Source organism: Coffea eugenioides, chromosome 4, assembly GCF_003713205.1.
Source record: "Coffea eugenioides isolate CCC68of chromosome 4, Ceug_1.0, whole genome shotgun sequence".
Lineage (NCBI taxonomy): Eukaryota > Viridiplantae > Streptophyta > Magnoliopsida > Gentianales > Rubiaceae > Coffea > Coffea eugenioides.
Genome location: NC_040038.1, coordinates 9600936 through 9614797, shown reverse-complemented (window position 1 = coordinate 9614797; position 13862 = coordinate 9600936). Strand labels below are relative to the sequence as shown.

The 13862-nt window shown below is 36.0% G+C and overlaps 1 protein-coding gene and 1 pseudogene across 2 annotated transcripts; one reads left to right on the top strand and one right to left on the bottom strand.

Annotated features, from left to right (window-relative positions):
* Positions 1–50: 50 nt before the first annotated feature.
* LOC113768972 lies at positions 51–1611 on the bottom strand (annotated as a pseudogene).
* Positions 1612–4715: 3104 nt separating this feature from the next.
* Positions 4716–12902, top strand: LOC113769549 (putative 3,4-dihydroxy-2-butanone kinase). Of its 2 annotated transcripts, XM_027314025.1 has the most exons (15): positions 4716–4983; positions 5641–5714; positions 5843–5906; positions 6319–6431; positions 6544–6591; positions 6810–6881; positions 6996–7085; positions 7187–7360; positions 8399–8482; positions 9490–9545; positions 10614–10744; positions 10816–10908; positions 11090–11154; positions 11860–12003; positions 12087–12902. In XM_027314025.1, the coding sequence occupies exons 1-14, from the start codon at positions 4944–4946 to the stop codon at positions 11890–11892; spliced, it is 1137 nt and encodes a 378-aa protein (XP_027169826.1). In that variant the 5' UTR covers positions 4716–4943; the 3' UTR covers positions 11893–12003; positions 12087–12902. The 2 variants fall into 2 exon arrangements, with proteins under 2 accessions (XP_027169826.1, XP_027169827.1); XM_027314026.1 differs by lacking the exons at positions 11860–12003; positions 12087–12902 and having other exon boundaries at positions 11032–11111.
* The last annotated feature ends 960 nt before the right edge of the window (positions 12903–13862 follow it).

Sequence of the window (13862 nt, the reverse complement as noted above, 5' to 3'; positions counted from 1 at the left end):
CATGTTCAGTTGACACATTTTGATCAATCCAATGATTCTGAAGAAGAAGATCATATCTTGGTTGATCGATGTCCTATTTTCTTAACCAGGTATTCACCCAGAGCAGCACCAACATCGACAAGTCTTGTGTCAGGTTTTATCTCCATCTTCAAAACTTGATTCAAGGTATTGCCCATACTTTGAGGGTCATCCACCTCAGCAATTCTAGGTAACATTTCCATCCAAGTGTCTATATGTGGAGCTACCCCATGCCTCAATACCTCCTCCAAAACTGCACAAGCTTCCTCAAACTTGCCTATATTACAAAATCCCTTAACTAACAAATGTACTATTGAGTAATGTGGAGAAAATCCCTGCAAAAACATCTCCCCCATATATGATTTGGCCTCATCATACAAGCCCTGACTGCATAACCCCCCAACTAATGTTCGGTAAGACACCCAATTTGGTAAGCACCCATTGGATCGCATATCTTCAAGAACCTTACAAGCATCAAAAGCACGGCCTTCCCTACAAAACCCCAAAACAATAGTATTGTAATGAACAAGATCAGGATCGCATCCCTTAATTTTCATTCTGCATAGAAGCTTATAAGCCTCCTTGAGCATCTGTTTCCTGCACAAACTATTCAAAAGAGTAGAATAGCTTAGAGCATCAGGAACAAATCCTTTGTTCAACATATCTTCCAATAATTCAACAGCCTTATTAACCTGACTCTTCCTACAGAACCCCTGAATCAAAATCCTATATGACTCTACATCAGGAACAACATCTCTTTTGGACATTTGATTGAACAGGGAATATGCAACACTCAAGTCATCATTCAGGCAAAAAGCACGCATCAAAATGTTGTAAGACTTGGTATCTGGAAGACCCCGTATCTCTGAGCAGATTTAAACAGGTCCAAAGCAGGGCTGAGGAAGTTACGGCGAGTGACAAGAATTTCAAGAATGCGATTGAGGTGTTTGGGAAGAGGCTTGATATTAAACTTGAGAATCAAGTAAAATGCTTTCAGGGCTTCGTCAGGCAGCCCAGCATCACCATAAATTTTGATAATTTGGGAGAAGAGAGAAGGAGAAATGAAATAATTCTGAGATTTGAAGGAGGAGAGAAGGGACTGCATGAGAGAGAAGTGGCCAGAGCGGCCGAGTTTGAGGATGAGGACATGCCATGCCGCGTACGAGTGATGAAAATTGGGCTGACGAGAAGCTAAGTCGAAGATTTCTTTAGCAAGAAGAGGGTCTGACTGGGAAGCTATTAGCTTCTGAATTCTGGCTGGGGACACAAGTGAAGCTTCTTGCTTCAGTTGTTGCCCGTCTTCTCTCTGCTGTTCTTCAGCTTGTTTCTCTAGCTCTTGTTGTGTATGAAACTCTTTTGTACTATAGGAGGCAAAGAATGGAAGGTAAAGAGAAGAAAGACTGGTGATTGGATAGATTAAGTTGCTGCAGTTGCGAAGAGGAAGAAGATTCATTCTCCCAAATATCTATAGATTTTGCAGAAAGGAAAGTGGGGAATCTTGGGATACAGGTTATATAGTATCCAGTAGATCATAATAATTTCTATTAAAACATATCCGTGTTACTTCTTGAGCATTCAGCTGATGAAATTACATCGATCGTCAAACACTTAAGACTCCAATTCCATGAAAGTTCTTTAACTCGCCAATGGACGTAGGAATTGAACAATTTAAGATTAATACAATTGCACTTTGTTTAACCTGCATAAAACAAGAAATACTAGTCATTGCAAAGTTGAGATAGTTAGTACGGTAAGAATCTCTCCTCACATCCTTAGATTTTGTAATAGACGTCGGCTTTCCCTTTTGTTTTTCCACTATGGCCGAACCACTCAAGAATTTTTCCTCACTCAATACTTTTGAAAGTTCACTTACTTTCTTTTGTTCACTCTCCTTGACTTTCACCTCAAGAGCACTTTCAAGTTTTACCTCTACACTCTTATAACTACACTCAGTTTTCTCTTTCTCAAAATTTTGTTGTAGGAGGTGTTGATATGTCTCCCATACTCGACTAAGTCCTTCATCTATGAATAATATATTTGCATGCTTAGTTATCGACTGAACCTCCTCCCTTCATCTTGAATATGCTAACTTTAAAGAGATAGGATTGGATTTTGAAATTAAATTGTGTAGAACCCCTCCTCTTGACATCCTTATTTATTATTAGGTCAAGGCGTCTATGAAAAGACTTGAAAGTTTCATGCAAAATTTGTTTAACTTCACCCATCATATCTTCCATAGTACGATTAAATTAGTGTGAATTTCCTTTGGTATTCATCTTTAACCTGAAAAATGGTTAGTAAAAATAAAACAACGTAAAATTGCCTCACAACACACCCTCATGCGTATGCACTCATATTCATGTATCATTCAAGTGTTTGAGATGCTCTAAAAAGCTCCCCAAGCAATTCTCTAAGTCATCGATATCCTTACTTGAAAAAAATCAGAAATTTCTCAAATAGTTCAATGACTTGTTGCCAACAACACACAAGGAAGTGACATATATGAATCTGGTTCACTTTGAGTTGAGATTTGAACACGAATTGGACTGACTTTGATGACTCAAAAGTACCAACTGATACGAACTGGACCCAATAAGAACCTGTTTTAAAGAACTAAGTTGATTAGGCAGTGGAAAGATCTTATTCGATCAAGTTATGGACAAAATTGGATGGATTCTAATCCAATCAAGGACCGCTTGAGATTGATTAGAATAATAAAATGACGCCACAATTCAACGTGATTTTGAATTGATAAGTCAATTGAAAAGTTAAGAATCCTCTCAAGTATTCCGGTTTTGATTTCTTAGACAAGAGACTTGTGTTTTGTCGAAATTTTCTTTGATTCATCATGTCTTATGAAAATCGTTTGGATTTAAGACTTATTTATAGCTTTTACAAAGGCTCAAAACCTAACTAAATTTGGAAACAATTAACTAGTTTCTAAATCCTAACTTGGCTAGAATTAGGAAACTAACTTGACTTAAGATTTAAATATGGTCAACATGACCTTAGCGTTTTAGTTAATGACTCAAGTTAACTCCAAATTAATACTAATTACTAACTAACACGCGACTGGAGTTTAACTTAGACAAATGACAATTTAACACTTATAAACTAAATAAACAACAAAACTTAGAGAGGGATCCGGTTTTGATGACTCCAATGGATGATTGGATAATGATTTGACGAACTCCAATGGATCAACTATTTGTATGATTTGAATATGAATCATTGAATCTTATGTTTGCATCAGGGAGAGGGAGAAGATGGGGAGAGAGGAAAAAGCAAAAAAAAAAAAAAAATAAAGTTTCTACTGCTGCTTAGTTCCGACAGGGAGAGAGAGGTGGCGGGGGATTGCTATGAACCTGTCCATAATTGTACATGCATACAAACATGTATGTATATTTTGTTATATATGACATTAGCCACAACTTCTCACAACTTAGCCAAAACTGTTACAAGTTATGTATATACCACTAAGAATTAACAAGTGTACACTCAAGCTATACTATCGTGTATGGCAAAACTTGTTGCAAATTGTGAACATGTTTAGGGCTCTTAAATGCCTGTCTATCATTCTCGTGGCTGCTGTCACTTGGTCAAAAAGAAGAAGGGGGCAAAAAATGATTATCATTAGCTTAGGCCTCTATAAATCCCTTGCTAGTACGTCCCAATCCCATGCACTTTCTCATTAGCCAGATCTGGAAGAGTGGAACCTGCTTTTTCTCATGGAAGAGTTTCCCTTTCGTAAAAATATTGGTCCAACACTTTTTCAATTTTAGTTACAAATATTTATGTATTTAACATAAATTAAATGATTCAAAATAAAATACCTATAAAAAGCCGATAATTTGTATATGTAATGGAGAAAAGCCATAAAGAATTAATAATTTATGGGCCATTTCTTTTCTTAAAAATATTTAATTTATATTAAATAGAAAACATACTGATTTCATTTTTGTAAGAATATTATTGTAACACTTTTTGAATTTACTTACAAACATTGATGTGTTAATCATAAATTAAATGTTTGAGAGTAAAATGGCCATAAAAAGTTGGTATTTTGAATAGGTAATACCCATTTGCCCATAAGTTATACCCCTTAAAATTTATTAATTGTTAATTGATTTGCAGTGTTTTATCATTCCTTTACTCATACTACTTGCCATGTAGCACAAAGGGCAAATTTGGCACAAATTTTTCATCTCACTCTTTAAAATAATATTTTAATGGCACTTTTTCTAGCCTGGACTGAATATGCAAAGAATCAGTAAGTTCAAGGGAGGTCAGTGCTATTTCTTAAACCACAGGGGAGATGAGTGCTAGTGTCAGAAACCTTGGGGAGTTTTCTGCAATTATCCCTACATTTTAATAGTATATGGGACTGAAATATTTTTATGTAATCCATATAATATTAAATTTAGGTTGTGTTTGGATTGCATTTTTCATGATTTTTCATGGAAAAATTACTGTAGCGATTTGATGTATGTGAGAGAAAAAGGTAATAGAGAAATGTGATCACGAAAAATAACGTAATTTTCCAACGAAAAACTGCAATCCAAACAAGGCCTTAATCTTCTCAGCCGTCAATTTATCCGGTTCGGGTCCTACCCAAATAGAAAAAAAGAGTAAAAACTACTCGGAGCTAACTTCATCCTCGTTGAGTGCGCAATATAATAATTGAACTCTACTCAACTCAACTCCTCACTCCTCAGCCTCAGGTGGACTTCCTCCCCTGTATTCTAGAGAGAGAAAATTCAAAAATCCCAAATTTCTGCAGAAAAAGAATTAGGGTTCTTATTTTGCCTTTTCTTTCTTCTGGAATTGATTAGTCTTGCGGAGGGAGTTAATGCGTTAGTGCTGCAAATTAACTGCTAAATTAACTCACATTTCCTCAAAGAAAAAAATTCAAATCATATCTTCAGATGGCTTTCCAGGGCAAGAAACTCATCAATGACCCAAACGGTAACGTGCATTTTATTCCTCACCTAATTTTTTATTTGATTTCTCTTTTTTTTTCCTGATATTTAATCTGACGGTTTTTGACTTTTTTTTTTGAAGTATTATCTTGAATTAAGGTTTATTAATTGAATTTTGTGGATATCTACATTAATCATTCAATGCATTTTTTTGGTTCTATGGTCTGTTTGGTTTTTGTTAAGTTGTAAAAGTACCAGAAATAAGGTTGAAAAGTACACGAAATTGCATAAATTGCTGGATTATTATTTCATTTTGTTTTACTATGATCGTTTTCTTATTGGTTCAAACGAAGTACTCAGATCTCTGCTTTGCTGTTTTATCTTTTGCATTGCATTCTGATTGCTGGTAATTTAGGCGCGCAAGCAAGGTACAACTGCTGTTGCAGAAGGGTACTCCATTAAAACGTCGTACCTTGCGCTTTTTAGCGTTGTACACTTGGTGCTATTGTTATTTCTTTCTTTAATGTGGGAAATGACTACTTGAATCCATATTAGCGTGATGGCTTGGCTTGATTGAACAGTCAACTGAACATTTGAAAACAAAGGTCTATTTGAAAAGGAAAAAGGCAATCTTTTTCTCGTGGGTATATCCTGGAAATGATATTAAATAATGACACTTTCTTTTTTTGTTTTGATATTACAGATGTTGTTACTGAGTTTATTGAAGGTTTGGTGGAAACATATCCGGGTTTGCAGTATTTGGATGGTTTCCCTGAGGTAATGCTTTTCATTCTCATTGAACTACTTAGTTTTCCTCTGCTTTTAGTGTATCTGTTTGGAAACGAATATTCTTCCTTAGCCACGCGTCCCAAAGAATTTTACTAGACTAAACTTTTGATTGTCAGGTTAAAGTTGTGTTGAGAGCCGACATCTCAGGTTCAACACATGACAAAGTTGCAGTGATATCAGGTTGGTAGCAACTTGACTATGTGTTAGTTTTCGGCAAAATCTTGCTGATCCTTCACTTTTGTTGCATAAGTTTTAATTAGACTTTTTATTACTAGCATATAGTCAATGTATAGCATTCTAAATGTGAATTGGCTATATATAGGCATAATTAGTCTCTCTTGATCTGATTTTGATTGACAGAGAAGAGTGAAATGGCTTATCCTCTTATTTCCTCTATTTACACCATTAATACTCTGTTGGGCTTTTTACTTCAATTGCTCCTTCTATAATAGTCAGTCACCTAGGAGATCTTAGCTGATTGGACGATATGCTCAAGAAATTAAGCTTATTTGCGGCAAAACTTACGAAATCAGGTGTAATCTGATACAACTTAAACTGAGCTTCTGAATGTTGAGATTTTTGTGATATACAGGAGGTGGAAGTGGGCACGAGCCTGCTCAGGCAGGATTTGTAGGAGAAGGGATGCTGACGGCAGCAATTTGCGGCGACGTTTTTGCCTCCCCACCTACTGACTCCATTTTAGCTGTATGATGTGTTCTTGCTAAGATGGAATAGAAAATATCTCTTTTATTACATAATATTTGATATACTTCCTTTATTTTCTTTGAGTTAATTCCCTGGTTTTAATCATATATAGGGCATTCGAGCAGTGACTGGTCCAATGGGATGCCTCCTGATTGTTACGGTATTGTTAATCTAAATTTTAGAAAGTTTACTGCTGTGGTTGACTTTAGGCTAACAAGATTTTGAAGGTAATTATGTTGACAGTTGATATTGGTTTTGGACAATGACTAGAATGAGCTTCATATATCCTAAATACTTCGGAAAAATTTGAGTTTTACTGAACTTGTCTAGCTGTGATTCTGCTCTAATTTCCTGATTGAAAAAAATTTGTTTTGATAGAATTATATTGGTGATAGATTGAACTTTGGCTTGGCAGCTGAGCAAGCAAAATCTGAAGGCTACAAAGTAGAGGTACATGATTATGTTAATTTCAACTCAAAGGTGTTTTTTTTCTATGGAAAACTGAAAAGTAGGTACTTAAGTTGTTACAGTATCCTTAAGTTCGAATCCTTTGTGTGTTTGCAGATGGTAATTGTTGGCGATGATTGTGCTTTACCTCCTCCTAGAGGAATAGCTGGACGAAGGGGTTTGGCTGGGACCGTTTTGGTCCACAAGGTTGAGTTTAGTAGTATAGTTGGTTTCCTAAGTATCTTTTATGTTTATGTTTTTTCTTTTTTGATTTCTAAGTCTCGCATCCCCTTCATTGCTTAATGAAGGTTGCTGGAGCTGCAGCAGCTTCTGGCCTTTCTCTTTCTGCTGTTGCAGCTGAAGCAAAACGTGCATCAGAATTTATTGGCACAATGGGTGTGGCATTGTCTGTTTGCACGTTGCCAGGTCAAGTAACATCAGATCGTTTAGGCCCTGGAAAAATGGAGCTTGGTCTTGGAGTCGTAAGTCTTTTCTACCATCAACACTTTGCTTGGTGTTAATTGATTTGTGATCTTTTATATGAATAGTTAGTTGTTTGCATGTTCTTTGGACGTTGTAAGTTCTCTCCATCTTTTGTTATAAAATATTGCAATTTACTGATCGAGATATCTAGTTTTAGATTCAAGGTGATATTTGGGGCTTTGTATCTGTTCTCCTTAAAGATTTTTATGGAAAATCTGTAAGCACTTGTTTGGAATTTGGAATCATTATGGATATGTTTTACATCTCAAGATTTCGGGGACCCACCATATAATCCTGCTTAGGTTTAGATGGAAAGAGAGAGGCGTCAGATGTTGAGCCTCTGGATTTGGCTTTGTAAAGAATGCATGTTTAAGCACCATGTTTTGCCTTTTGAGATTTGATTGGCTAGCTGCCTTATAAAGTCAACTAATTGAGAAACGTAAAATAGTTTCCTTTCAGGAAAGTAAAACAAGTGTTGTGATGGAAAATATTACTTTTCAAATGAATGGTTTAGACTTCATGAAATTTTGCTAACTTGACTTGTGGATATATAAATATGTGTGTGTGTGTATTTTCTGCAGGTAACTGATGCTTTGAGCTGTGAAGTTAAACCAGAATGTTTTGAGCTTATTTTGTTTGGCCTTTATATGCACAAGCTAATGCTTAAGGCTGAAAGCTCAACTTGCTAATTTTTTAAACCAGCTCATGGATATTCTGATCACAAGTTCATAACATGCTCAGCATAGCTTTAGAGAGAGCTGCCCATATACAGGACCGTTAACCCAACAATTTTTTTTCCATTTAAATTGAATTGTTTTACTTTTGTTTTTTTGGTCCATTCTGCAACACATTTTCTAGAAAATGTTTGAATGTTGTAGTTTTCAATGGTTATTAAAGAATACTTTCATTCTGCTAAATGATTAGTAGACAAATGCAAAATGAACACAATTGCATTATGGTGAATTTAAAGAAACCAAGTGTACCTTTATTCTGCTTTGTGTAATATTGTTACAGTTGATTTGCAAATTCTTTTTCAGCATGGAGAACCAGGTGCTGCTGTAGCTGACCTTCAGCCTGTGGATGTGATTGTCTCTCATGTTCTGAAGCAGATATTGTCACTGGTATGTGACATCTATGATATTGATTTTTAAGTGCTGTAGCTTTCATGCCATAGAAACAGAAAAGGTTCCACAATTAAGGATCTGTTAAGTTTATGTAATGTGGTACATATCCTGTTTCTTTAAATTGTTGGTATACTGATTTTGGCTAAAAGCCTACAATAATGGGAATGAGTGTTATGGATTTCCTGTTATGTAAATCTGTCATGAAGATTTGTGGAACTTACTGCTGCTGTTGATAATAGAGCTCAGATCAAAAGACATGAATTCTTCTAGGTGTTGTGCAACTGGATTTCTAATTAATAATTTTGCATTTTGCATTTTCTTTAAACACCAATTTAAAGTGAGTTTTGCATGTTTTATGCCTAATCCCGAAGGTGCACATGTTATAGTTGAAGAGTATGTTTGTGACATAAAGGTGCTTCAAAGATTTTTGCTCTATTTAACTGCTTTAGATAGAGCAGATTTTGGTGAAATAAAGGTATAAACACTGGCTGGAGGTAGAACAAAGTTGAAAGAGAGTATCTGGGATGGGAGAATAATTCTAATATTCTCATTACTGATATAAATATATATTGTGTTTATATATTAGGGGATCTAGCACTAATACCAAACTCAAGAATTAATTGAAGAAAAATGCACATCACAAAGGTTCTTTAAATGAACGAAGGTATTCTATGTTGTGAATTATGAATGGTAAATATATCTTCCTTGATTAATTGTACAATGTTTTTTGTATTTCTGTTGTACTTTTTCCCTTCAATTTTGATATTTGTCCTATCAATTCTGCTAATGCTCTTAGGTAATAGGAAAATTCCTACTAGATATTTGTCTTGTTTGGTCTTCAACAAGTTGTTTTTGTTTTTGTGTGTGTGTTCCTTTGGTGTAAGTGTAATTAGCTTTCCTTGTTAAGCCAATTTAAGCAAGTTTTCTGTAGTGACTGTAGTAGTTCTATTTGTTATTCCTTTTGTTTGAAACTGTTTTTGATTGTCATACCAATATTACTGTAGGAGACCAACTATGTTCCTATTACACGGGGCAGTCGAGTAGTGCTGTTGATTAATGGGTAAGATTCATTCATTTTTTATACCTTTAAAACATTTTACACATATTTCTGTGTTCCTTCTTTTCATGGGAATTTAGGGATATCCTGCTTATCTATACTCAATTAGCACGAGAACAGGTTGAAAAAAGGTTTTGATTATTAACTTGTCATTCACATGTCATTTCTTTCCTTTTTTCTTCCTCTTCCTTATGGCTTTCTATCATCTGCTAGATTTGTCACTTAAAGTGCATTATCTTATTAAGTGGTAAAAGAGTTCTAGGAGCATGAAAATGTCTGTTAAAGTCATATTCATCTTGTCTATTCCTTTTATAGATGTTTATGGCATCACTTGGGGCTTTGTCAATTATTATTAGTTGTTTCTCCAAAATTTACAAAAGGTGCAACTCTTTAGGAAGTTCATTTGATCAGATGAAGAGATGAAATAGGAAACCTCGTTGGAAGGCTAGAATGTTTGAAGTTTAGAAACATTATTCCCTTCCTACACGGATCGGTTTCTTTGCAAATTTCTCTACATGGTTCTCTTCGTTGTTGTTATGTCATTCTAATGGCAAAGGTATTTGGAGAATTATCAAGCACCAATATGTCATACTTTAGAATGTCCTAGCCAATGAAGTCATGAAACCATTTTAGGACATATAGGTCCTACTTTTATGTGATAGTTTCAAAGAAGTCCTAGATTCTGTATTTGAAGCTTCTTGTTCCTAATCTACCCTTTTGATTTTATTTCTTTCTTAATTATGGTTTCTGGACAGTGATTCAAGCATCTGATGTTAAATCTGCAATGCTTTTATCTTCGTCAACGTGAATTATCAAATCTAGGATTTATTCCTTAAACTGCAAAAGTCCAAGAGAAAGGAAAAGCTTTACTTTATATGCGTGTGGAGAAGTGACTATTATTCAGACTATATTAAGAAAATATGTCATTCTCTTATCCTTTTCCAAAATGGAGTTGATTTTGGAAAGTTTCAGATGGTAATTAGTCAATCTGTTTTGTCCAACATTGTGTGTATTCCACCTTCCCCCTTGAACTTGTATATGTATACATTACTTGATCACTTTGTATTGCAGATTGGGAGGTACACCTGTTATGGAATTGATGATTGCAGCTGGGAAAGTGGTACCTATGTTGCAGCTTGAACATGGACTGGCTGTTGAGAGGGTGTACACCGGCTCATTTATGACTTCTCTTGACATGGCAGGTTTGTTTATGTTGATGGAATTTCTGATTTAATATATATGGTATCTCTTCTCACCTGTAAACTTTTGTCAGGATTTTCAATAACTGTGATGAAAGCAAATGAAGAAATTTTGAACCGCTTGGATGCACCAACTAAGGCTCCATGTTGGCCTGTTGGTGTTGTTGGTTAGTATACGTACATATTTCTTGACACTATGCTTTTACGAAATCTTTAAACTGAATCAGTGATGCAAGTCTGTTGTATAAATGATTATATTAACTATTCATATATCTACACTTGCGAGCTAGATACTGTTTTGGATTGATCTGTTAACAACTTCACTGGAAAGTTTCATGTGGCTTACAGGTAATCGTCCACCTGCCAAGATTCCTGTTCCCCTTCCACTGTCACTTTCAACAAAGAGTGATGAGGTCTGTTCAATTTTTGGTTCCTCAGTTTCTGCTATTGTGCTTGTTGTCTGCATAGCGGTAATTTCGTTCTTATATATGGATTGCTATTTCTGGATGTGGAAAATGTATGATGGTTACTTCAACTACCTAACGCGAAAGAGTGTAACGTCAGTAAATGTTCTTCTAGAACATTTCCTTTGTTTGGTATTGAATTCGCTTGAGTTTGTTGCATGTCTTTGTTGTCTATGAGTTCTGATTTTATGTAGTTTTTGATAGATTGACCACCTTAATTGCAAAAGTTTGTTAGATGGAAGAATTTTACTATCTTTTGATGAACCTTGTGGAAAACAGCCCTTTGTAAGTCTTAGCCAAGTTAGCAACAGCCAACTCCCTTTTCTAGCTACGTTGACCTGCGCCACCTAAACATAAGAGGCATGAACTACATTAGCAGCAAAAACATAATACCATTTGTTTATCAAATATGAAGGTTTCCTGATCAGACTTCTAGGAGATTTCTACTTCTGATAAATTAATGTCTGGCGCTACTAGTTAAAAGTTTGGGCATGTACAGAATTTTACGACCTTTTAATATTTGTTCACCTGGAAAAGCTCCATGCTGTGTTATTTCTTTCCTGATACACCAGAAGTTCTAAGAAGTTTATAACAAGCAACCTTACAATGGTTTATTATTATCCTAATTTTTTATCTGCTTTGTCCTTACACCAGACATTGAGTCGGCCCGAACAGCTTAGTTCCTAGGGCTATCTTCTTGAGGCGGCTATTGAAGCAGGGGCAACAGCACTTATCAATCTAAGGGACGGCTTAAACGAAGGGGATAGCAAAGTGGGTGATGGAGACTCTGGTTCAACAGTGAGTGCCTTTTTTACAACTATCTTTTCTTTTCTTATCTGAATGACTTGATTGCCTAAGAGGTCTTTTTGGAATATCTGCAGATGTTCAGAGGGTACCACTAAGAATTAACAAGTGTACAGTCAAGCTATACTATCGTGTATGGCAAAACTTGTTGCAAATTGTGAACATGTTTAGGGCTCTTAAATGCCTGTCTATCATTCTCGTGGCTGCTGTCAATTGGCCAAAAAGAAGAAGGGGGCAAAAAATGACTATCATTAGCTTAGGCCTCTATAAATCCCTTGCTAGTACGTCCCAATCCCATGCACTTTCTCATTAGCCAGATCTGGAAGAGTCGAAGATGCTTTTTCTCATGGTCTTTAGAAGGAAAGTATTGAAATGGTGATGTAGCCCGTCATAGCAACCCACAATGGAATTTGGTCCTGGAGAAATGGTTGTCTTCGACGTTCATCAGCATAAGCCAATGATGATTTGCGATGAGAGGTATTAGCAGCAACAGGGAGGACAGCACCAGTATCTTATAGATTTGGACCAATTGGTGACGCATGCATGGCCAAGTTAAAGTAAAGTGCGTTCCAAGCACTTTGACAAAGTTGTGAAGGATACCACCCAGTATCATTGAGCGAATGGTTAAAAATATCTAACCAGCTGCTCTGGTCGCTTGGGTGTAGGTTAAACAGGGCCTTATTCTTAATTACACGCTCGCATGTCATAATGGTGTAACTGTCAACTCAAAACAGCTTATCCACATCCTCTGAAAGTTTGTTGGAAAGAAATTAGTATTGCCATCTTGTCCTTTGGTTTGGTGCCAACTGCCTAGTGGTAAAAAAGGATAAAAGTTAGTTTGGTGGTTGGTTTTTCCCTTTTTCCTTTATAAAGTACGAATATGTTGTCATAAAGTAGTTTGCATAGTGAATTATTTGCCAAAATTCTTTTTTTTTTCATCATGAACATATTTTTTAATTATTTTTCTGTGTCGCATATATTACATAAAAAAAAGTGTTACAGTATAAGGGGTGACTTGATTTATATCAAGTATTTGTCTCGGGTTTTTTTTTCCCATTATATACTCTTAGGGTGCAAGATAAGCATACAAAATATAAGGAGTAACCACTTCAAATTCTAATTCTAAATATAGGAGACTTTAGTGAAAAAATTTTAAACTTTTTCATAAATCCGATCCCATCTCTTATCATATGCCTAGAGCTGTTAAGTCAATCGAGTAGCTCGAAAGCTCGTTAGAGCTCGGTTCGTTAAGGCTCGAGCTCGGCTCGTTAATTTTGATTAACGAATCGAGCTCGAGCTCGAAACATGCTCGTTTAGTTAACGAGTCGAGTAAGCTCGGCTCGTTTGATACTCGAGTAGCTCGTTAGAGCTCGTTAATGAAGGGTATATTTGTCATTTTAGAAATCAAAATTATAAAAATTAAAAATTATAGGTTTTTATTAAGGTTAATTTGCTCGAGCTCGTGAAACTCGACTCGTTTGTGATAAACGAGTCGAGCTCGAGCTCGAGCTTGAGCCACATGTACATTTAACGAGCCGAGTTCGAGCACATTTTAAAGCTCGTTTTTCTAACGAGCTCGAGTCGAGCTCGGCTCGAATTAAACTCGAGTCGAGCTCGGCAGCCAAATACTCGGCTCGACTCGGCTCGATTAACAGCTCTACATATGCCCTAACCATAGAGACTAGAAGAACCTTTAGCATATATCCAAAAGTCTAAAACATCAACTACTTACCTAAAATTAACCACCAGCCTTTGGGCTGGTGGCCACCACTTAGCTTGGTGGGATGGGAGGCAAGGTTTGTTTGTTTCAAAAAATTCATGCGGGTGTGTTGTGCATCCGTTTAATCTGGTAG

Bases quoted from the DNA above. Each gene is read 5' to 3' on its own strand.
- LOC113769549 (XM_027314025.1), top strand. From the start codon at position 4,944: ATGGCTTTCCAGGGCAAGAAACTCATCAATGACCCAAACG. The intron at 5,715-5,842 runs GTAATGCTTTTC...TTTGATTGTCAG, and splicing joins ATTTGGATGGTTTCCCTGAG to GTTAAAGTTGTGTTGAGAGC. The intron at 5,907-6,318 runs GTTGGTAGCAAC...TGTGATATACAG, and splicing joins CAAAGTTGCAGTGATATCAG to GAGGTGGAAGTGGGCACGAG.